The sequence below is a fragment of the Arabidopsis thaliana genome, chromosome 4, assembly GCF_000001735.4.
Source record: "Arabidopsis thaliana chromosome 4, partial sequence".
In the NCBI taxonomy this organism is placed as follows: domain Eukaryota; kingdom Viridiplantae; phylum Streptophyta; class Magnoliopsida; order Brassicales; family Brassicaceae; genus Arabidopsis; species Arabidopsis thaliana.
In genome coordinates, this window is record NC_003075.7 from 7,597,758 (window position 1) to 7,619,750 (window position 21,993).

Here is a 21,993-nt window from a genome sequence, read left to right on the forward strand (position 1 = left end):
ACATCTTCTGTTGCTTCACTTTCCTTCTTTTAATACCTTCTCTAAACCACCCAATTTTCTTTCTTTTTTCATATTCCAAGATTTGGATTTGAGTTTCTCTTTTTGGAAATTCCTCTTAAATCGAATATATAATAATGTCACAAAATTAGGACTAGATACAAAAAAAAAATCATTGTGAAAACTAAAAAAGCAAAGCATATCAAATATATCTCTTGAAGCTAGTTGGCATAATATTCTCTGAGTTATCGAATATTCTATATATGTAAATGGCCAGTTTGACAATTACCTAAAATCATATGATAGACATAAATAATTCTACAAATTTTTAAAATAAATTTAAACTAAAAGACAATAAAATTACCATTATGTTCACATTTAGTAAATATTTCATGGACGAATTTCTCCACGTCGATTTTCGAAATCTCATAATTTTCCGGCGCCGGAATATACGGTGGTCGTGATACCTTAAGCACCAAATCCCAATCCAACCCTTTAAAGAAATCATGTCCCTTGATTCCTTCAACATTAATCCTACGGCTAGGATCTTTCTCCAACAGTTTTCTTACCAAGTCTCTTAACGATGTCGTTTCTCCGACCAAACTCGGCGGTTCAGTTAATATCTTTAAAAAAGTCTCTTTACGGTTGGACCCCCTAAACGGCGTCGCTCCGTACAACATCTCATACAAAACCACTCCCAACGACCACCAATCCACGGCGAAGTCATGGCCACTTCCGGTGATTACCTCCGGCGCAACATATTCCTCTGTTCCAACAAACGAGTTCGACTTCTCTCCTGAAAACTCCGACTCGGAGGATCTCGAAACCGAGTCGTCCGGGGAGATTCCGGAGTTACATAAACCGGAAAATGCGAAGATAGACCTTTCTTTCTTCGTCGCCGTCGAAAGTCTCGGTGACGACGAAAAAGAAGATTGTGGAGTTCTAGGAGGTAGATTCGTCGAAAGATCAAAATCAACAAGCATCAGATGACCATTCTCTTGAATCATCACATTATCAGGCTTCAAATCTCTGTACACAATTCCTTGATTATGCAAATACTCAAGTGCAATCACAAGCTCCGCCGCGTAAAATCTAATGATCTCATCGGAAAACATTTCTTCCGACTGTTTTTTCCTTAAAGAGTTGAGATCTCTTCCAGGACAGTAATCAATCGCGTAACCGATAACTTTATCGGTGGATATAACACCATGAAGACGTGGAAACAGAGGATGGTCGAATCGAGACAACACTCCTTGTTCGAAACTTATGCGTTTGTACTCATCTTTGGCCTTCTTTGACTCGATTGATTCTCTTAGTATGACTTTTAAAGCAAGCCATTTGTTATCGGCTTTTACTAAGAACACAACTCCTTTAGATCCACGTCCAAGGGCTGAGAAAATCTCTAGATGGTCGAAGTTGAGAGTCGGGATCTTGTTCTCCGGTGGTAAGAGGTGGTTGCTCATCGCTCAAGAGTTTATTTTTGATTTTTTTTTATGGTTCAATATTCTTTTGGTTGTCTTTAAAGCAGTTTTTATAAGAGAGAAGGGGTTAAGCTTTTCTAAAGGTAGGTCCGTATAGATTTTGTTTCCTTGCCGGGAAAGACTTGAATAAACGTTTTAACCAAAAAAGAAAAATGCAAAAGATTTACGTAGTAAGACACGGATTACTTTTACCATTTTACTCCTTCTCGAATCACCATTACTAAGCATCAAATATTTTCAGTCATTTCAAACATCAGTTTTTGCGTTTATATTTGAGTAAAATTGAAAATTTTCCATAGAGATACACAACTATTTAGCGCAACATACAATAACATTTTCCAAATAGAAGAAAAAAGAAAAAATTTACTTGTTTCTTAACGTTCCTACTCAATACACAAACTAACAAACAAGTTAAAACGAGTAAAGATTCTTGGCGAAAACAACAACAAATAATGATTCAATATTTTAAAATAACACATAAACAGTTGGTCTAAATTTATAAATAATCTCTAAAAAATATCATAAAAATCACATGGTTTCATTCTCATATACAAAGACAGTAAGAAGATTTTCTTTTTTTCCGAAGTGGTCTTCAATGAATATCGAGTTAGAAAATGGATTTTTTTTTCCTACTAATTACTTACAAAATTTTGATGAAAAAATAGAGTAGACGAAATTTGGTAGAAAATTTCTTGCGAAAAGATACAAGAAATTCACTACCAATTTATGTAACATTTGGTAGGCAATTCAGAAGAATCAAACTAGATTCATGACATATGGGGAGAAATGCAAGAAACAAAAACAACCGAGGATGAGTCTTATGCTCTTAGCTAAAAACATTTATTTAGATTTTAGGTGTGGTTGCGACAACCAAAAAAAAAAATACATTACAAACGATTGACGTGCTGAGCGAGAAATTAAGAAGTCGAGTCCCTAAACCCGTAGGAACCAACCATATATGGTGAGACCACTGTGGAATCTGCCAGACAACACCCAAGCATATTAACCATAACCACAGTGGCTGAGCAGGAAACTGTTTGACTGGTAATGACTCATTAACAGAAAAATTAACATTGCAGAAAAAAAAGTTATAATAAGGTAAATGGATCGTCCCAAGATCATTATTGGATAATTAAAATCACTGGCCAGTGGAATTAAAGCCCAAACAAGCCCATGATAACTCAAAACTAGATCAACCAGTAATGGCCCATGATGTCGTACTTGAGGTGACGTGGCAAATTCTGAATTCGCGCACCGGTAGATTCTTTTCTTTTTCCGTATAACACCTTTCAATACTTGAGGTGACGTGGCAAATTCACAACCACTTTTTATATGATATACCGCTTTTACCCCTTAAGCCTCTCCGCGTAAAACCGAGAACAAAATCTTAAGCACCGTTGTTCCGATTCAGAGATCATCGTCGTCGTCGTTCAGAAACCTTCAAAAATGGCTGGAAAACTCATGCACGCTCTTCAGTACAACTCTTACGGTGGTGGCGCCGCCGGATTAGAGGTTTTCATCTCTCTTTTCTATATATTCCTCTAAACTACTGTGTTATTGCGATTTGATTCTCTGTATTTATCGATACCGTCTCGATTTTATTTGTATTCTTCTCTCTGCCGATGCGTTGATTTTTTGATAAACTTAGAAGATTTTGTTGCCTCAGATGTTGAAAAATCCAATGTTTTCATCAATTTGATTTGGATTGTAAAGGCTACTAGATTACATGATAAAACACAATCATGATTGTAAATGATTTTCTTCATTTCTGATGCTTACGTAGTCACTAGCGGTTTCTATATGGATCTCGTTGCTCTGGGAATCTATGGAAAATTTGAGTACAGAGAACACGCCTTTTAAGCTAGATAATGTGATTGAGATTATGTACGAAATGAGAGAATGAAGAAAAGAGACGATGGTGGTGAGAGTAGCTCACAAAAGAGGAATTATTAGTGATAGTTTTAAATTATTTCTCTGTTTTTGTCGATTGGATTGGATTGCAGAGTCCACTAGATTGCATGATGCATCTCATATGTGAAGTGTCTCTGATTAAGTGATTATTTTGTGAAGTTAGTGTTCTCATGTGTGTATTTTTTTTCTGATTAAAAGGTAACATTATCTGTTTTTGTAGTGTTTTTTTCTTTTTTTTTTCTTTTGTGATGCATTCCTGTATGTGTATTCTGTACTCTTTTGATGATAAATACGTGGTTATCTGAATATGTTCTCAGCATGTTCAAGTTCCGGTTCCAACACCAAAGAGTAATGAGGTTTGCCTGAAATTAGAAGCTACTAGTCTAAACCCTGTTGATTGGAAAATTCAGAAAGGAATGATCCGCCCATTTCTGCCCCGCAAGTTCCCCTGCATTCCAGGTATTCTAATAGCTTTGAAGATTTTAGTTTCTGTATAGAAGAAAGAGGTTACTTTGCTTAGAGGTCGTTGAGTTTGGAACCTTTGATATTTGTTTTGAACAGCTACTGATGTTGCTGGAGAGGTCGTTGAGGTTGGATCAGGAGTAAAAAATTTTAAGGCTGGTGACAAAGTTGTAGCGGTTCTTAGCCATCTAGTAAGTTTTTTCAGACAGACAAGTAGAAACTTTAATTACCTTGAAACATGTTAAGGGAAACTGATTTTGTTCTTTCAGGGTGGAGGTGGACTTGCTGAGTTCGCTGTTGCAACCGAGAAGCTGACTGTCAAAAGACCTCAAGAAGTGGGAGCAGCTGAAGCAGCAGCTTTACCTGTGGCGGGTCTAACCGCTCTCCAAGCTCTTACTAATCCTGCGGGGTTGAAGCTGGATGGTACAGGCAAGAAGGCGAACATCCTGGTCACAGCAGCATCTGGTGGGGTTGGTCACTATGCAGTCCAGCTGGCAAAACTTGCAAATGCTCACGTAACCGCTACATGTGGTGCCCGGAACATAGAGTTTGTCAAATCGTTGGGAGCGGATGAGGTTCTCGACTACAAGACTCCCGAGGGAGCCGCCCTCAAGAGTCCGTCGGGTAAAAAATATGACGCTGTGGTCCATTGTGCAAACGGGATTCCATTTTCGGTATTCGAACCAAATTTGTCGGAAAACGGGAAGGTGATAGACATCACACCGGGGCCTAATGCAATGTGGACTTATGCGGTTAAGAAAATAACCATGTCAAAGAAGCAGTTAGTGCCACTCTTGTTGATCCCAAAAGCTGAGAATTTGGAGTTTATGGTGAATCTAGTGAAAGAAGGGAAAGTGAAGACAGTGATTGACTCAAAGCATCCTTTGAGCAAAGCGGAGGATGCTTGGGCCAAAAGTATCGATGGTCATGCTACTGGGAAGATCATTGTCGAGCCATAAGAGCGTTGTAGCCATCTTTGACTGTCTGTGAATGTGATAATAGATGTTAAAAGTTTGCGTACCGTTTACAGAATGTTTTATGTTGTTTTGTTTAATATACCCGAGTATGTCGAAAGTTACATGAAAAGAAAATTTGGATGAAATAAATAATACTTGTTAGGTATTTTAGTTTTACCATACCGCTGAAGTTGAACCGAAACTGAGCATGGAATCGAATAAAACAGACCCAACAACATCATAAAGCCCAATAGCCCATTAACGACTTCGTCAATTCCCCTATCTTAAAAAGACTTTCTCCAGTAGAATCTTCCGGTAAATAAAACAATAGTCGAAGGAGATTTCCGTCATTTCAAATGGTAAGAAAACCAGAATTATTTAATATCACTCTCTTAAGGGACCACCGTTGCCTTCCCCACCACAACCAACCATTTTCCTCCATTTTTTTCTTTTTCCTTATTAATATTTTAATAATAATACAAAAATCAATAATTATCTTCTTAAATATTTAATTTAATTAATTAATTATGTATTTCGTTCTTCTTCTTCTTCTTCAATTTCTTCTTTCTTCTCCCATGGCTTCCTAAACAATCTGCTATTCCTCTCTCTCTTCTTCACCTATAGTTTATCTCTTTTTTTTTGTTTTGGCTTCTCTTAAATTCACTTTCTCTAAAACATAAACGACATTGATGTTTCTTCATCAGATCCTTTAATTCTTCTCCAATTCTCATTCTCCTTACATCAATGGTGAGAATTTTTTTTTATAGATTATGTTTTTAATTCTTGTGTTCATGTAAGATTTTTTTTTTTTTTTTTTTTTGTGTTTTATTGTTTTCTTAATTCCGATTGGATTTGTTTTTTGTTTATTTTTCTCAATTTTATCTCAATTTCTTGGACAAATTGATCTTTTTTTACTCTACAAATAAATAAAGTTTGAGACTTTATAGCAGAATCTTCATATGTAGCAATTGAAGATTTTTTTTTCTTTTCTAAACCGATCTAAATAGATTAAATCATCATTATTGAAAACAAAAGATTTTGTTTTTATTTTGATTAAATCCTTTTTTTTTTTTTTTTTTTTTGCAGATAAACTTTGTAGTTGGAGATTTGTTGTGGATGAAGATTATTGATTGCAGCTTATAGGAAGCTGCTCTTTTTGTTTTGAACAATGTTGCTAACTTTTCAGATTCTTATAATTAATCAGTCTTATGATGAGAAGTTGGTTCTTGATTACATACTACAATCAAGAAGTAAACAGTTTATGCAATCTTGTGACGGTTCTTGTGTTCAAAGAGTAGATACTTGTTCTTCAAGGTGGAGGTTAACAGAGGACAATTGACGGGGTTTTTAATCGTTGTTGTATTGCTCGAATAAACGGAATCATGGAAAGGTTTGTTCTTGTTCTGTTCTTGTTGTTGTTTGTATATATATTGGACATGGTGAGAAAGTGATGATGGTGTTTGTGGTTTTTGTTATGTGTAGGTATAAGATTTTGGAAGAGCTTGGTGATGGTACTTGTGGTAGTGTATATAAAGCAGTAAATTTGGAAACATATGAAGTTGTAAGTTGTTGAAAGTTTCTCTCTTTCGCTTATCTTCTAGTGTGTAGCTGATTCTATCTCACCTTGTGTTTTCCTCAGGTTGCTGTTAAGAAGATGAAGAGAAAGTTTTATTATTGGGAAGAGTGTGTGAATCTGCGAGAAGTTAAGGTGCGGCGACTCTGTGTCTGTTGTTTACTTTCTGTTATGTCTATGTTTGTGTTCAAGGATGGTGATGTAGTTTTACGTTTGCAGGCTCTTCGTAAGCTAAATCATCCTCATATCATAAAGTTGAAGGAGATTGTGAGAGAACATAATGAGCTTTTTTTCATCTTTGAGTGCATGGTAAAGGCGATCTCCGCTTTTTTATCTTCTGTAGGATTTTTTAGTCTGATGTTAGAGAATATATTCTCATTGTTCTTGGATAATGATTTGACTAGGATCACAATCTGTACCATATAATGAAAGAAAGGGAACGACCTTTTTCTGAAGGAGAAATAAGAAGTTTTATGTCTCAGATGCTGCAAGGGCTCGCACACATGCATAAAAACGGTTATTTCCATCGAGACCTGAAACCTGGTATGTTTTGGTACTTTGTATTGTATTAATTGAAATGGTTTTCGCTCTTTGAATGTCTTATAAACAAGTTTTGTTCTGTTTCTGAAGAGAATTTGCTGGTGACCAACAATATCCTGAAAATTGCTGACTTTGGGTTGGCTAGAGAAGTTGCATCTATGCCTCCTTACACTGAATATGTGTCCACACGTTGGTAAGTGATTTCTCTTTGATATTGCCTTCGCATTCATGCATGAAAGTATGTGGTATAAGGTGATATCGACGTATACCTTATTATTGGCTCTGACTGCAACAGGTATCGAGCTCCAGAAGTTTTGCTACAGTCTTCATTATACACTCCTGCAGTTGGTATGTTTGCGAAATCCTTTTGTGCCTCATCACATTTCATTAGTATCATGTGATCATGTCAAAAGTCTAGCTAAACCATGGCTAATACTTCGTGGCTTTGAATAGTTTAAGACATTTTTTCTTTCTGTTTTGTCATCTATTGGATCGCTTTGCAAATCTTTATAGACTAACATTTAAAAGAACTGCAGACATGTGGGCAGTTGGAGCGATACTAGCTGAGCTTTACGCTTTAACTCCGTTATTTCCTGGTGAAAGGTGAATTCATTTCCCTTTCAAACGATACTAGCTGAGCTTAATCTGTGTGCACACTTAAGATAGACCATTTAGTGAAAACTGATATAATGATTTCTTTATGAGTAGTGAGATAGATCAATTATACAAAATCTGCTGTGTTCTTGGCAAGCCGGACTGGACCACGTTCCCTGAAGCGAAAAGCATATCTCGAATTATGAGTATTAGTCACACAGAGGTAAGAGTTCTTAATGAAAAGATAAGAGGCTTATTATATTAACTGCACTTCAATATTGACTTTGTTCTTTGAATATCTTGTGACAGTTTCCGCAGACACGAATTGCTGATTTACTTCCCAATGCTGCTCCTGAAGCTATTGATTTGATCAATGTGAGTTCTTGTGTTCACTCTTTTTGCGGATATTTCTTACCATTCTTAAGAATGTTGTGATCTTTCAATATCTTTATTTCGTATATCATCTGTTTCTTTTTTTGAATCAACAGCGACTTTGCTCATGGGATCCATTGAAACGACCAACTGCTGATGAGGCACTAAATCATCCATTTTTCAGTGTAATTTGAATATTCCCTTGCTTCTTTTGATTTTATCACACACTCCTCTCTTTGTAATAATCGAAAATGTAATGATATATTCGGAACAGATGGCTACGCAGGCTTCATATCCTATCCATGACCTTGAGCTGAGGCTTGATAATATGGGTGAGGCTTTATTTTTCTTTGTTAATCTGCTTCGTATAGTATGCTTTCATGACCATAAGATTAAGTTCAATTATATTTGTGGTATTCTGCAGCGGCGTTGCCTAATCTTGAGCTAAATCTCTGGGACTTTAACAGAGAACCTGAAGAATGTTTTCTTGGCTTGACACTAGCTGTGAAACCAAGTGCTCCCAAACTAGGTAAGTATCATTCCCTCGTGTAGAGTTGGTCACTAGATCTGACACAAATTGACATTGACATTGAGCATGGTTTCAAATATTGTTTGCAGAAATGCTCCGCAATGTATCTCAGGACATGAGCGAGGTAAGCTCATACGCAATGAACGTCACTTATATAGCATTGTTAAACTTTTCATGAGTTGTAATAAATCTGTTGTTTACAAAAGCAGAATTTTCTCTTTTGCCCCGGGGTCAACAATGATCGAGAACCATCAGGTGATGAAAACTTGAGCATATGTTGATAAAACTGCAGATTTCTGTTATATTTCTCTGTGAAAGGTTGTTGAATATCTCTCTTTGAACATTTACAGTTTTCTGGTCTCTGCTCTCTCCTGATGAAAACGGCCTCCACGCGCCAGTTGAATCATCTCCTTTATCTTTGTCTTTCAGGTGAGATTACAAGTTGTCTCTATGGATCCATTAATGTGTAAACAGATTTGCCTAATGAGAAACATTTACTGTGAGCAGTCCAATGCAGCAACACACAGTTGGACCTCCACAGTCGAGTGGCTTCACAATGACATCATCAATGCAACCGAATATGTTGGACCGCCCGTGGATGGCCGTGTCTGCGCCGTTTCAACAAAGTCATTACCTCTGATCTAATAAACCCATACCCTAGTAAAAAAAGTAAATAACACAGAGGTTTGTCAGAAAGATTTGAGTTTAAAGAACAAGATAGCAAAACAAAACAGAGGAAAGGTGTTAGAATTTTCATTTTTTTTGTCACCAATTTGTTCTTAATTTGTAAAAATTTGGTTTGGCTGATGCATTTTCCTCTCAGAGCTTGAGCTCTATCAATATCGAACAAATAATTTCCTTATTCTTGTCTCTGTATAATATATGATAAAAAAAGACATTGAAATCTTGATGTGGCATTACCATAAAGAATTACGTTTCATTAATGTTGGTTCTGTCGTCTTTTAATATAAAAGTCTTTAACTTGTGAATCTGTCTTATCTACAAGAAAATTTAAGACTATATTTATTATGTTAATTACGATACTTATTTTAATCTATATTTAGTAAAGCGAACAAGTCCTACAAACAAACCAAAGATATTGAAAAAAAGTCACTTTGGAGATAGAACAGAATATAAAAAAGATTCTTTAAATGATCTTTTATCAAAACAAGATTCTAACAAGTCTTAGAAATCTCAAAACGAAGAACAAGTAAGAAGCTTGTAGCCATGGGTGGTGATACTTTCAAAGATGGTAAATTTTTTGATCTTTTTCTTTGAACTGTGTTTGCATGTTTGATTTAACGAAAAATAAATTATTTTTAAGATGTTGTAGATGAAGAATCTTCAAGATCATCATCATCATCTCCTTGTTCTTGTTGTTTCAGGTATATTATTATTTAATCTTTATCACTAATTTTTGTTGAGTATGATCATAATCATAATCAAGAAAGTGATGGTGGTTTTTTTTTTTTTTTTTTGGTGTAGCAGTGATGATTTAGGGTTTAAGGATGATGTTTCTGAAGAGAATTTCACCAATTTCTCTAATCATGTTACTGATTTGAGAAGGAGAGAAAAAGCTTACCAAGAGATTCTTCAAAGTCATGATCTTTTGCTTAGAACCAGCAAACGGAAACTTAGACAAGCCAGAAATGAGATTTTGAGGTATTTTTTATATATATTTAAATTCAATTCATTTAGGGAAAAGTTGTGTTTGTTCTACTTGGTGATCATACAAACTCAATTATGTTTTTGACTATTATTATGGTTGATATATGCATAGCTATACTCCTGGATCATGGTCTGATGTCAAGTTGAGTGATTACAATATTCCAAAAACGACATCGATCATGCTAGTTGGTCCGAAAGGGGCTGGGAAGAGTAGCCTTGTTAATAAGATTACAAGAGTGATCGAAGACGACGCGTTTCTCCTAGATAGAGCTCAAGAATCATGTAAATTAAGTATATATGTGTTTGCTATAGTTTCTATTTTAAAGGTGAGATTACTGATGTTTTTTGCGCTCTCATATCGCAGTTGGTACCCCGTCTAAAGGAGGAACATACTTTGTTCAGGAGTATATGATCTCGAGAGGAGGTTCCGCTTCATTTTGCCTATATGATACGCGTGGATTGAGCCGTATATCATCGTCTGATAACACTAGTATGATTGAGCAATGGATGACAAGGGGCGTGCTTCACGGCGAACCTGTCATCTGGTTTTGATTCTATCTTGATTACTCTTTCTTTAATCAGTTTCGTTTTGGTTACATTACTGAGTTTTTATTTACTCAGGGCATCTGATAGCTCGGATTTAAAGGATAGACTCATCCGAGATGGTGGTACCGGTTATGAGAGAAGGAAAGTGAATTCGATTATCTTTGTTGTTAATGCGGTCGAAATCTTGAAATCGATGGAATGTGAAACGAGCTATGCTTCGATGATAACCACGGCCTTTAACTCTCCGATACTATTGTTTAAAGGTTGGTTAGTCCATTTGAATAAACTTTAGCCTCTCTTTTTTTCAGTCTCAAAAAACTTGAAAATGTTTTTCAGATGATAAGCCAGCAGTCGTTATGACTCATGGAGATATGCTTTCACGCGAGGAACGTGCCCGAGTACGAGTTTTCCTTGGAGAACTTCTCGGTATCCCTCCTCACAAACAGATATTTGACATTCCAGGTCACCAAAGCCTTTCAAGAACAAGTGTTTTTTTCACACGGTTATAATGGTTATGGAAATGAATTGCATATGTGTTTGTTTTACAGAAAGCCGGGACACAGCCACCGCGATAACAATCTGCAACTTGCTATGCTATAGTCTTCAACATGCTGATAAGAATTTTGTGTTTCTTCCCAAAAAGAACTTCACTATATCCAAGGTTTCTGCTTAATCTTTAGTTCTTACCTCTTTGCTTTCAAAACATGATCAATTTGATAGGTGGTTAGATGTTTTTATTTTAAGTTTTGTTTGGTTTGGTTTAATTGATCCGGATAGGACCATATATCGCAGTGAACCGGTTTAAATTTGGTGAATTAATTATTATTATGTTAATTTGTGGGGGTGACATAATTAATTTCAGGTGGGAGGAGGAGGCCTCACAAAATGGATCAGCTTATTAGACATAATATCAATTGCTCTGGTTTTATTCATGGCATTGGCGTCAATCTGGTTTGTTACTCATAATCCCGTAAGCGGCCAAAAATTAGCTAATGAGACTCAGCAAAAACTGCTTAAATTCCCAAGTCCATGGTTAAATAACCTCACACATAAGGCAAAGCCGATGCGTCGCTTTGGGCCTAAGCGGATCATTAAAGGTCCAAACCTTGCATGCGTTCAACATCCTAAGTCTGAGTTTGTGCCTGAAAGTGAGCCAATAAGCATTGATTTGCATATAGCTCGACGCTTATGGTTCAACGAAGAGCAAGTGGCCGAGGCCGAACCAAGCTTTGATTGGCGAACTACTCGACGCTTGTGGTATGTTGAGTGAAATGTATGTGAGCGTCAGCATCTTTAATTATAAGCTTAAATAAGTTTGATAGTGTTTAAACTAGTAATATAAAACAAGGTGTTTCTTAAAAAATCTGTTAGGTCATGGTGTTTTTTTTTGTTTTAATTAAATTGTATAAATTGCATATAGTAACAAAGAGTGGTTGTTCTTTTAACAAGCCTTAGACAAAAAATTAAGAGCCCAATAACGAAAGTTGAACTGTAAAGAAACGAAATATAACTAGTTGTAGAATTGTATATATAGGATAGCTAGTAACAAAGAGTGGTTGTTCTGTAACTACAATCATTTATTTTTTTGTTGACATTCGTAATCATTGTAACATAAGAAATGGAATTTGAAAATAGTGACAGTAGCATACATGTTCTAAAGAACATTGGTAAAGTAAAAAAGAGTGACTGAGTGTTCAGTAATTGGAACAGTAGCACACATGTTCTAGATATTTAATGTTATTTATAAACTTCACGATACAATAAAATTTAACATAATATATTTATAAACTTATATCGATACAATATAGTTAACACAAAATATTTATAAAATTATTGATATATATTTTGTTATCTTGTTAACATAATAAATATCAGTTAATTCATAATATATTATTACTTATATATTTGATAAACAATATCATTTGAATAAGATAAAAGATGTCGATAACAATTTTCTTATGTTGTTAAATAATTTATTATGAGCGAAAAAGTATTTTTGTCTAACTTATAAAAGTTGAAAATAATTATGCAAAAACTATAAATATATTTTTAGTTTTTATGTTTTTTAGGTACATAAATTAATATAGCCCATCGTAATACACTCAGAAAATTTTACTTTCAATGTAAAGAGAAGTTTAGGTAACTAACAAATTACTTTTTCCATACGCTCATTAACTAGCTTGCCAATTTTTTTCAATAAAGTAGACTCACCTTGACCTTGGATTAAAGTGGACGCAGAACCGCGTGAATAATCTGCTGTTGAGGGCAAGATTAATTTACGTACGTGAATAGGTTACTGTGGTTTAACTTTTAAGCAAGGTGAAGTTGAAAAGAAAAAACATTCGTATACCCGAAATGGATCTTCTCGCCACGCATAGTGCTTTATGTAAGTTTACCCAATGTTTTTTCTAATTTAAATAGCCTTCTTAATTCCTCAATCCTCATTACAACATCATTTGCTTCCATCTTTATTCATTGTTTTTTTTATCAAACAATTCATTCAATCATTCTTCTTCTGTCTTAGTATTTTCTCCAACAAAAAAGGTTTTTAAGATTATGGAAAACATGTTTTTTTTTCTGAACTCGTTCATTTTTTTTACCTTTTCTTTCTCTAATAGATTAGGAGATAAATGAATTGATAATTTAGTTATAATCAGCATAATTGATTTTAATATTAACATCATAGTTTCACAATTGTTTTTTCAGATTTCATAACTCAAAATTTTAGAGTTTAGTCAGAAAACCAAGTTGTTTTCTGAGTATATATTTGGGCCTCTGTCAAACCAAAAACAAATCTAAAATTTCTTAATAAAAATAAGTTGTTTTTAAAATGGGCCTTTTATCCTTTTTTTTTTTTTGAAAATTCTAATGAATCTATGGCATTTGCCTAATCTGCCACGGGAGAGAGACCGGTATGTGTTTACCCTACAAAACATTACAGAGATATGATCATATAATAAAGAAAATAGTTAATAAATTCATAATAGGATAATATACATACACGTACTTTTAAAAGAGAGATAGTTAAAGTTCTTTTGTAGCTAAATGCAGAGAAAGAGAGAGAGTGCCTCTTTCGTTTCCCCCGTTTTTTTAACTTGAGTTATTCCCTATTTTGCTATTTTTTTACTTGTGTTTTTTTATGTTTTTACTTTTAATTTTCCTATGTTTTGATGTATATATATAGAGAGAGTTATGAACGAGAGAGAGAGTTATGAAATTTACATGATCACAAAACAAACGGTTTTATGTCTATAGAATCTTGAAAATTTTAACACTTTTTCTAAATGTAACAATTAAGAGAGAGAGATAATTATTAAAATTACACGTCACAAATGTTTTTGTGTCTAAGGAATTTTGAAAATTTGAGACTCACCATCTAAAATTCATTAGACAACTTTTTTTTAATTTTTTTCTTTGAAATTCAGGAGATTCTGGGCCGAATCCCGTAATCCCCCAAGTCCGAAATCATTAGACAACTTTTTTATTAGAAGGTTGACAATTTGAAAATTTCCTAGCTTTTATCTTTCTAATTAAGTTTACCTCTTTCTCATACATACATGCATCAAAAAAAAATTCACCCGAATGAATTTGTTACCAAAACACATGACAATGCATAGAAAGATTTGTCTTTAGCTTTTATAAAATATTTGTTTGTGGGATGATCTTTTCTTTTTAGATATTTCCTTCTGTTTTTCTTTGCTGATCTTTTTAAAGCTTTTTCAACCCACTATGATGTTGTTATAATTTAGTGTAGAAAAATATCTCGTGAAACTCTAAAGGATGAAAACTTTAGATTAACATTGATATCTCTCTCTTAATTAGTTACTCTTCTTAACTCCTTTTATAAAGACAAATTAACTACTCTTCCATGAAAAGAAGAGCTGTATTATAGGTCTATCAAAGTTCTAAACATAGCCTACTAGAGATTTTACACGGGTTTTTCGTTCACTAAGAGAGAATTTATACATTTTTTTTTGTTTTTGGTAAAAATTTATATACATTTTCTTTTATAGACATTTCTTCTCATATACTTCATTTTTAGTGTTTTTCAAATGTCTTTAGCTTTTTGTTCTTGCTTATGATCTTCGTTAGGGCATCACACTAAATATGATATGATTATAATTTAGTGTATGATAAAAACTACTTTGTATGGATATAGCGTGGACAAGATATTGTTGATATATATTTAAAACAACTTCTTATGATCATATGGACATAGCATGGACAAGATATTTATTTGATTTAATATTTGAAATGTCTTTATTTTTTTAATCTTGTTAGGGTTTCACACTAAATATGATATGGTTGTATAATTTAGTGTATGATAAAAAGAACTTCTTAACGAATGTGAAAAAACAAGAACCAGACCAATTAAATATAGGAAAATTTACATTTTTAACCCTCAAAATATCATTTAAATACTATTTGGGTGTTATTTGTGTTCCAAATATATTTATGTGTAAAACTTTTTGGGTGTTATTTGTGTTCCAAAAACTTGATTAAATAAAACAATTTTCTCTTTAATATTTATTTTTTACACTTTCATAAGATGTATGTAAATATTTTTTTAACTATAACTAATTAATACTTTTTCTAAATAACAATTTATGATGAGAAATGTTTAGTTTATGTTTTTCTAAATTTAATATACAATTAAAAAAAAAACTCGCATGTTGGACAAGTATAATCTATTGTTATATATAATCATGAGATTTTTTGTTCCACCATTATCGTTGTCAATTATTATTCTATTATTTTCGTTTTTTTCTAGCATTTATCTGTTTTTACTTATTAATAAATATATTTTCAACACATTGTTTTAAATAGTTTTGTCAAAATATTTAATTTTCCTTCTGGTCTTCTCAGCGTTTACCAACCAAATAAATAGAGGGCCAAAGGTGGTAGATGCATGAACCTCTAACACCACCACAACTTCAACACAATTAAACTCGTCTCTCTTTATCTTTCTCTCTCTCTCTCTTCTGTTCATTAACAAAATCCAGAACTATATGAGACCTTGTTGTCACTTACCACCTTCTTAGAGGTACCTCAATCGTTTCCTTAATTGCTCAGATTTTCCGGTTTAACTCTTTAACCGGTCTCTGTTTTTTTTAATATCCCCTAAAGCTTTGATTTTGATGCAATGGATTGGTTTCTATTGAGTTTGTGTGCAATGGGTATGTTTAGTTTTTGTCGTTGCTGATTTTGTTTCTCTGGAGAAGACTAATCCATTCTCATATTTGGCTTCTTGTTTTTTCTTTCCTCTTCTTGATTGGATCAAATCCATGAACCCATCTTCTGTTGACTCTGGTTTTTAGATTTAGCTTAGGTTTATGAGAATCCATGAAAAAGGTGGCGGTGGTAGGTTTTGTTCTTATTGAGGAGTTGACTTGATTTGGTTAAAAAGTCTTCCTTGATTAGTTACCAATTTCCCTTTTCATCGAGTACAGATTCATATCTTCACGTACTTTGATGGGTTTGATGAGCTGTTTAATTTGACTTTTGGAGAAACTAAAGTAGCTGTTCTTGTCGGATCTACGTGTTAACTTTTACACTTTATGGTCTCAAAACACTAAACATATGGTTAATGAGGCTATATTTTGTGTAATCTTACTTAATTTAGACATTTTCTGTTTTCTGTGAGTTGTTTCTTGAAGTGAGTAGTGCTTTGTTTGTGGTCTATAGGAGAAAAGTAAAACATTCAGAAGTCGATATGGTGAGCTTACGAAGACGTAGGCTATTGGGTCTTTGTTGTGGTAAACAATGTTCTTGACTAAATGCTACTATATAGTCCAATATTAGGCATAATGATGAATTAGTTTTATTTCTCTAGGACCAAATGGTTATGTGACACCACTTCCATTTTTAACTGCTGAGGAGATGATCACTGGGATTCCAAATCCTAATGCCAGAGCAGCTTATAATCCCGGGCCAGCAGAAACGGTTACAACGGTTATCGTGGAGGTACGGAAAAATGTTTTGATTTATATGGTTTTGCTAATTGTTTATCGAGGTTACTCTAACAAATGTCTAAGGGCTAGTGCAATATGTAATATGTAGTGTTACTTATGTGATATGTAGTGTTACTTATGTGATACATTTCGCTTTAGTGTTTCTTATTTATACGGCTTTAGTCATTCTAACAATTGAGCCTTCATTCTTTTGGTTTGCAGAAAAAGGCTATTGAAGAAAGAAGCCGAAGAACTCGGTCAAAACATATGCATTTCAGGTCTGATTATTCAGATATCTCACCGGTTAATTCTGATTCCATCTCACCAAAATGTGAGTAGTAGAACATATGTGAGAGAGGACCAATTTCTCATTTGCTTACTAATTGATTGAGACGAGTGAGAATTATATTATATTATCTCCCATTTATAGACCAGCCGCCGAAACGAAGAAAGCAGCATAGAAGAAAGCGAGTACATAACCAAGAACCATGTTTGATGAGAGGAGTCTACTACAAAAACATGAAATGGCAAGCCGCCATTAAAGTCGAGAAGAAACAAATCCACTTAGGCACTTTCTCTTCTCAAGAAGAGGCTGCTCGCTTATACGATAGGTAAAACTCTTTCGGGTTTTTTTTTTGCAATTCAAGTAATTCATTACCATTGACAATTATCACCTCTATTAGGGCTGCTTTCATGTGTGGGAGGGAACCGAACTTTGAGCTCTCGGAAGAAGTTATACGAGAACTCAAACAGCAAAGCTGGGAAGAGTTCTTGAATTGCACACGCCGAACAATTACGAACAAAAGTAAGGTTTTACTAACAACAAACTGTAGTGTATTTTGTTTGATAACCTTTTGCTGGACTCTTTGGATATGCAGAACCAAAGAGTAGGATAGAACATGAGGATACGAAGATCAATGCCAGCATGCCACATCAACCAGAAGAAGAAGAGCAAGATTCAGACAAAATGTGATAAGTTGTGCAAAAGATACAACCAGACTCATATACAAAGATAATTATTATTCATCAAGAAAATAGTAACATATATAAAGCATAGTCGTAAAAAACAAATAGCATCACTCATAGTAAGAGACAAATTAGAGACTCGCCATTAAGACCAAATGGTTATGTGACACCTTCTTGACACAAAAAAAAAAAAGGTTATGTGACACCTTTTTAATGGCTGAGGAGATGGCCAGCAGAAACGGTTAAACTGGCTATCGAGGAGGTACGGAAAAATGTTTTGAGTTTTAAGAATCTTTTAAGAAATCCGTACCACACTTTTCCTAACATAACTAGTTCAATTTTTGAGATCAAATCACTTTTGTGTATCATGATTTAAAACTCTGAAGTTCTCTAGAACACATGGATAATTCTTTACATCATATGGAACCAAATTCATATATGGACGCTTCACGTCCTCTACGGTTCTCATGTGCTTGACCATCTTTGTGATATATTCGGTGCCCGAGCAAGCTACTTGGTTAGCCAATGGTTCTTTTGAGTCAACTTTTTATTATTGTGACTCATACTATCTTCTCCTGACTTCTGCTCTTAATTCTCTATAGAAAAGTTCTCTGATAGATAACAAGTAATTCAAACAAATAGATATAGAACCATCTCGTAAAAACAAAAACATTAGTATATGAAAATTATGTTTTCTTATTATTTTAAACATTGAAAAATACAAAAACATATCAAATGAGCTATTTATTAGAAGAAAAAAAAACAATTTGACTAAAGAGTTAGTTCTTATGGCTTATGTAGGAGGTCATAAGCACATTATGAACGCCAGAACGTACAGGCAATGCCGCACGTCCATCCATTCGAAAATATATATGATCTACTCTAGCAATATACACACGTAGTTGACCACATTGAATATAATTTGGAATTGTAGGATAGTTTAAAAACTTTTGGAACATATGCTTCAACCTCGTTATAAAACTTCATGTTAATCTCTTGCCTAAAAAGACATTTCCAAATCGATCGCTTGGTTCCGACTTCCGTCATCCTTAAATTTAATGATTTTTGTACCTTTGGCGTTTAAATATTGGACTCCTAAATTTTGGTTCTCTGAGCGGCAATGATATTGGAGAATTCTACTAGAACCGAAATTGTTCTTAATCACAATCTCAGTTTTCTTGCAAGCATCATTTACCACAAAATAAATCGCACTAACTAATATGAAAATTATTAGACGACTCATTTGTTTGAATCTAAAGTAATTGTCAGAGAAACAAGAGCATCAACATGTAATAGTTTTTTTTTCTGTGTGTGGAAACCTTTTTCTTTATTTAGCAAATAATGTTTGCTGAAGTGTTAACTATATTTAGAGACAAACATGCATGAACATATTAGAAATTTGGTCAAAAGAGATTTTAGTGTCTAAATTTATGTTTAACCAATAAGATTCCAACCAAATGAAATAACCTAAGTTATTATAATTGACCTTGAAACTCAAACAAAAACCTTATCAAAAGGTTATTGGCAAAATGTTGAAGTATATCATAAATGTGTAGTAAATTTGAAAACTAAAATTGGAAAAAAAAAATTATGCGATAGGCATGAATAAAAATCAGCTTCACAACCAATAAGCAAACATCGAGATTTTGAAGAACCAGTTAGGGAGAGCAAATAGAGCTTAGGTGGAGGCAATTGATCTAGGAAGTATGTGGGCTTATACTATGACATAAAATCAAAGGAGCTATCAAAAAAACCCCTCCTCCAATTGTCTTCATACTTAAAAAGAGACTCATACAAAATGAGACTAACATAGTTTCTAATGAGTTTGTGTACATTTGGGTGTGTTTAGTTTTGTCGTTGTTGATTCTGTTAGTGTTTAGCGTATGATCCATTTTAGAAAAGTTTTTTTAGGTAAAACTCTTAATAAATTATTTAAAAAATATGCTACCCCGAGACAACTATTGTTTCTTACAATTTAATTGTGTTTGGTGTTTGGATACATAGATATAAATTAATGATATTTTTTGTAAATATTTACTAAAATAAAAGCTATTATCTAAAATGAAATTCAAAATAAATAATTAATAAATAAAATAATAATTAGTAACCTCAAATAATTGTTTTGTCGTATTGAGTCAATCTATAACATGGAAGTCATAAAGGAGCGGCGAGTGAAGAGGAGAGGTCACGTGAGAAAAACCGAAACATAAAGCTTTCTTATTCACCACACATGCCTCCTTTAACCCTTTGCCAATTGGCCAATAACAATCAATGGCAATCTCGTAAATTTTCCAATTTTCAATTTCCACTGTCCTCGGTCTCATCGTCGTTGACAAATACGAACACCAATCCTTGATTCTCTCCTATAAACACAAAAACCCTTTGATTCTAATATAACCATAACCCATCTCTCAATTTTCGAAATTTACTCAGAAATGTTGAAGCTTTCGTGTAATGTAACTGACCATATACACAACCTTTTCTCCAACTCTCGCCGGATTTTTGTTCCGGTGCATCGGCAAACCAGACCCATCTCTTGTTTTCAGTTAAAGAAGGAACCTTTACGGGCAATTCTCTCTGCTGATCATGGAAACAGCAGCGTCCGTGTTGCTGATACTGTTTCCGGTACTTCTCCGGCGGATCGTCTCCGGTTTGGTCGATTGATGGAAGATGGGTTTTCTTATAAGGAGAAGTTCATTGTTAGAAGCTATGAAGTTGGGATTAACAAAACTGCCACCATTGAAACAATTGCTAATCTCTTGCAGGTTTGGGGATTTTGTGTCTTGTGTGTACTCAATATACTAAACACTATTCTTGTGTGTTGCAATGTTTGTTTAGTTGGTTATGTCTTTGTGTGATTGATGTTTTGAGTATGGATTTGTGTAGGAAGTGGCATGTAATCATGTTCAGAATGTTGGATTTTCTACTGATGGATTTGCTACAACACTTACCATGAGGAAATTGCATCTTATTTGGGTTACTGCAAGAATGCACATTGAGATTTACAAGTATCCAGCTTGGTAAGGCTTTGAGTGGTTTGAGGATTTTCTGGTTTGGAGTTGAAAGTTTTAAGCTTTCTTGTTTTGGTTATAGGAGTGATGTGGTTGAGATTGAGACTTGGTGTCAGAGTGAAGGAAGGATTGGAACTAGACGTGATTGGATTTTAAAGGATTGTGCTACTGGTGAAGTTATTGGACGTGCTACAAGGTTTTGACTTTTTCATCTTGTCATACCAAACTATCTGAAGTGGTTGTGTATTGGTAGTTTTGACATTAGAAGCTACAGAAACTGGCATATGTGTGCTTGTTTAGTTATATAGATTTATTCGTATTCTTGAACAGTTGTTGTTTGACAAATGTTTCAGCAAGTGGGTGATGATGAACCAAGACACAAGGCGGCTTCAAAGGGTTACAGACGAAGTTCGGGACGAGTACTTGGTTTTCTGTCCTCCAGAGCCTAGGTGAAGAATCATGGTTTACTTAAAATAGTTTTTTTTGAGGCCACTTAAACAGTTTCTTGTCTGTATTTTTGTAGACTAGCGTTTCCAGAGGAGAACAATAGCAGCTTAAAGAAAATCCCGAAATTGGAAGATCCTGCTCAGTATTCTATGCTTGGGCTTAAGCCTAGACGAGCTGATCTTGACATGAACCAACATGTGAATAATGTTACCTACATTGGATGGGTCCTTGAGGTGAGTTACTAAGTATATTCCACAAAACCTTACGGCATTTATTGATGAGCTAACTAATTAATTTGAGCTTGGTCCCTGGTAATGGCAGAGCATACCGCAAGAAATCATAGACACGCACGAGCTTAAAGTTATAACTCTAGATTACAGAAGAGAATGCCAGCAAGATGACATTGTAGATTCACTTACCACCTCTGAAACCCCCAATGAGGTGGTCTCAAAGCTTACTGGGACGAACGGATCTACCACGTCAAGCAAACGAGAACACAATGAGAGTCACTTCTTGCATATCCTGAGGTTGTCAGAAAATGGTCAGGAGATCAATCGTGGGAGAACCCAATGGCGAAAGAAGTCATCAAGATGAGTTTCTTTACACTTCTCTTGTATCAGTGAAGTTATTTTGCTTCACGTTTGTAGTTGTATTGTGTATCCTCTGATCAGATCTCTTTTTGGGATTAGATGAAATTGAATTATCGGTGTAGTGTTGTGTTACTGTGTTTGCATGTGTTTTTTTGTTCGTTCTGTCCAAATTTTGGGCTTTAAGCCAAAACATTTCTTAGGTCTTTATCTTTCGCTGCTTGTATCTATCATCAACTCTATAGGTAAAAAGAGTTTTGTTCATCTATTCGTTATTCTGGTTTAAGACTATAGATATATTTTCTTCAAGTTCCTTGATTCACCTAGCTGATTCTTAATCCGAAACCAAATTCACGGTAGCAATCGACGGAGGTTTGCGCCTTTTGATGAGATTGACGTTCA

General features: G+C 34.4%; 6 protein-coding genes across 22 annotated transcripts; 5 read left to right on the forward strand and 1 right to left on the reverse strand.

Annotated features, from left to right (window-relative positions):
* Positions 1 to 246: 246 nt before the first annotated feature.
* On the reverse strand, positions 247 to 1,690 carry AT4G13000 (AGC (cAMP-dependent, cGMP-dependent and protein kinase C) kinase family protein). Its single transcript, NM_117369.3, has one exon. The coding sequence runs from the start codon at positions 1,458 to 1,460 to the stop codon at positions 342 to 344; it is 1,119 nt and encodes a 372-aa protein (NP_193036.1). The 5' UTR covers positions 1,461 to 1,690; the 3' UTR covers positions 247 to 341.
* Positions 1,691 to 2,752: 1,062 nt separating this feature from the next.
* On the forward strand, positions 2,753 to 4,997 carry AT4G13010 (Oxidoreductase, zinc-binding dehydrogenase family protein). The gene is made up of 4 exons (NM_117370.3): positions 2,753 to 2,990; positions 3,707 to 3,848; positions 3,951 to 4,042; positions 4,121 to 4,997. Exons 1-4 carry the CDS (start codon positions 2,925 to 2,927, stop codon positions 4,808 to 4,810), a joined length of 990 nt encoding a protein of 329 aa, NP_193037.1. The 5' UTR covers positions 2,753 to 2,924; the 3' UTR covers positions 4,811 to 4,997.
* A 234-nt stretch (positions 4,998 to 5,231) lies between these two features.
* Positions 5,232 to 9,398, forward strand: MHK (Protein kinase superfamily protein). Of its 8 annotated transcripts, none has more exons than NM_179039.4 (18): positions 5,232 to 5,554; positions 5,894 to 6,197; positions 6,290 to 6,368; positions 6,447 to 6,515; positions 6,600 to 6,689; positions 6,785 to 6,923; positions 7,011 to 7,113; positions 7,216 to 7,268; positions 7,457 to 7,523; positions 7,629 to 7,737; positions 7,824 to 7,889; positions 8,003 to 8,071; positions 8,161 to 8,218; positions 8,311 to 8,415; positions 8,505 to 8,539; positions 8,625 to 8,670; positions 8,766 to 8,844; positions 8,923 to 9,389. In NM_179039.4, exons 2-18 carry the CDS (start codon positions 6,190 to 6,192, stop codon positions 9,053 to 9,055), a joined length of 1,308 nt encoding a protein of 435 aa, NP_849370.1. In that variant the 5' UTR covers positions 5,232 to 5,554; positions 5,894 to 6,189; the 3' UTR covers positions 9,056 to 9,389. The 8 variants fall into 8 exon arrangements, with proteins under 8 accessions (NP_849370.1, NP_001190712.1, NP_001329480.1 ...); NM_001203783.2 differs by having other exon boundaries at positions 5,344 to 5,554; positions 6,573 to 6,689; positions 8,923 to 9,100; NM_001125502.1 differs by having other exon boundaries at positions 5,354 to 5,554; positions 8,933 to 9,354.
* Positions 9,399 to 9,483: 85 nt separating this feature from the next.
* Positions 9,484 to 12,119, forward strand: AT4G13030 (P-loop containing nucleoside triphosphate hydrolases superfamily protein). 3 transcript variants are annotated; one of them, NM_117372.5, is made up of 9 exons: positions 9,484 to 9,667; positions 9,740 to 9,800; positions 9,904 to 10,077; positions 10,196 to 10,365; positions 10,448 to 10,628; positions 10,705 to 10,892; positions 10,966 to 11,091; positions 11,178 to 11,290; positions 11,492 to 12,119. In NM_117372.5, exons 1-9 carry the CDS (start codon positions 9,643 to 9,645, stop codon positions 11,897 to 11,899), a joined length of 1,446 nt encoding a protein of 481 aa, NP_193039.3. In that variant the 5' UTR covers positions 9,484 to 9,642; the 3' UTR covers positions 11,900 to 12,119. The 3 variants fall into 3 exon arrangements, with proteins under 3 accessions (NP_193039.3, NP_001328485.1, NP_849371.2); NM_001340826.1 differs by having other exon boundaries at positions 9,510 to 9,667; positions 9,901 to 10,077; positions 11,492 to 12,086; NM_179040.2 differs by having other exon boundaries at positions 9,510 to 9,667; positions 9,749 to 9,800; positions 9,901 to 10,077; positions 11,492 to 12,086.
* A 3,336-nt stretch (positions 12,120 to 15,455) lies between these two features.
* Positions 15,456 to 18,198, forward strand: AT4G13040 (Integrase-type DNA-binding superfamily protein; the record flags this gene model as incomplete). Of its 8 annotated transcripts, none has more annotated exons than NM_117373.5 (7): positions 15,456 to 15,673; positions 16,315 to 16,385; positions 16,463 to 16,593; positions 16,803 to 16,911; positions 17,011 to 17,191; positions 17,264 to 17,385; positions 17,459 to 18,121. In NM_117373.5, 6 exons carry the CDS (start codon positions 16,343 to 16,345, stop codon positions 17,551 to 17,553), a joined length of 681 nt encoding a protein of 226 aa, NP_193040.2. In that variant the 3' UTR covers positions 17,554 to 18,121. The 8 variants fall into 8 exon arrangements, with proteins under 8 accessions (NP_193040.2, NP_001329251.1, NP_001078381.1 ...); NM_001084912.2 differs by having other exon boundaries at positions 15,482 to 15,673; positions 16,803 to 16,858; positions 17,459 to 18,198; NM_001160757.2 differs by lacking the exon at positions 15,456 to 15,673 and adding an exon at positions 15,963 to 15,994 and having other exon boundaries at positions 17,459 to 18,198.
* A 1,472-nt stretch (positions 18,199 to 19,670) lies between these two features.
* AT4G13050 (Acyl-ACP thioesterase) lies at positions 19,671 to 21,900 on the forward strand. Its single transcript, NM_117374.4, has 6 exons — positions 19,671 to 20,311; positions 20,433 to 20,566; positions 20,640 to 20,753; positions 20,911 to 21,006; positions 21,081 to 21,237; positions 21,326 to 21,900. The coding sequence occupies exons 1-6, from the start codon at positions 19,982 to 19,984 to the stop codon at positions 21,596 to 21,598; spliced, it is 1,104 nt and encodes a 367-aa protein (NP_193041.1). The 5' UTR covers positions 19,671 to 19,981; the 3' UTR covers positions 21,599 to 21,900.
* The last annotated feature ends 93 nt before the right edge of the window (positions 21,901 to 21,993 follow it).

Bases quoted from the DNA above. Each gene is read 5' to 3' on its own strand.
- AT4G13000 (NM_117369.3), bottom strand. From the start codon at position 1,460: ATGAGCAACCACCTCTTACCACCGGAGAACAAGATCCCGACTCTCAAC.
- AT4G13010 (NM_117370.3), top strand. From the start codon at position 2,925: ATGGCTGGAAAACTCATGCACGCTCTTCAGTACAACTCTTACGGTGGT. The intron at 2,991-3,706 runs GTTTTCATCTCT...ATATGTTCTCAG, and splicing joins GTGGCGCCGCCGGATTAGAG to CATGTTCAAGTTCCGGTTCC. The intron at 3,849-3,950 runs GTATTCTAATAG...TGTTTTGAACAG, and splicing joins CAAGTTCCCCTGCATTCCAG to CTACTGATGTTGCTGGAGAG.
- MHK (NM_001203783.2), top strand. The intron at 7,114-7,215 runs GTAAGTGATTTC...TGACTGCAACAG, and splicing joins GAATATGTGTCCACACGTTG to GTATCGAGCTCCAGAAGTTT. The intron at 7,738-7,823 runs GTAAGAGTTCTT...ATCTTGTGACAG, and splicing joins TGAGTATTAGTCACACAGAG to TTTCCGCAGACACGAATTGC.
- AT4G13030 (NM_001340826.1), top strand. From the start codon at position 9,643: ATGGGTGGTGATACTTTCAAAGATG. The intron at 9,801-9,900 runs GTATATTATTAT...TTTTTGGTGTAG, and splicing joins CCTTGTTCTTGTTGTTTCAG to CAGTGATGATTTAGGGTTTA. The intron at 10,366-10,447 runs GTAAATTAAGTA...CTCATATCGCAG, and splicing joins AGATAGAGCTCAAGAATCAT to TTGGTACCCCGTCTAAAGGA.
- AT4G13050 (NM_117374.4), top strand. From the start codon at position 19,982: ATGTTGAAGCTTTCGTGTAATGTAACTGACCATATACACAACCTTTTC. The intron at 20,312-20,432 runs GTTTGGGGATTT...GGATTTGTGTAG, and splicing joins CAATTGCTAATCTCTTGCAG to GAAGTGGCATGTAATCATGT. The intron at 21,007-21,080 runs GTGAAGAATCAT...GTATTTTTGTAG, and splicing joins TTCTGTCCTCCAGAGCCTAG to ACTAGCGTTTCCAGAGGAGA.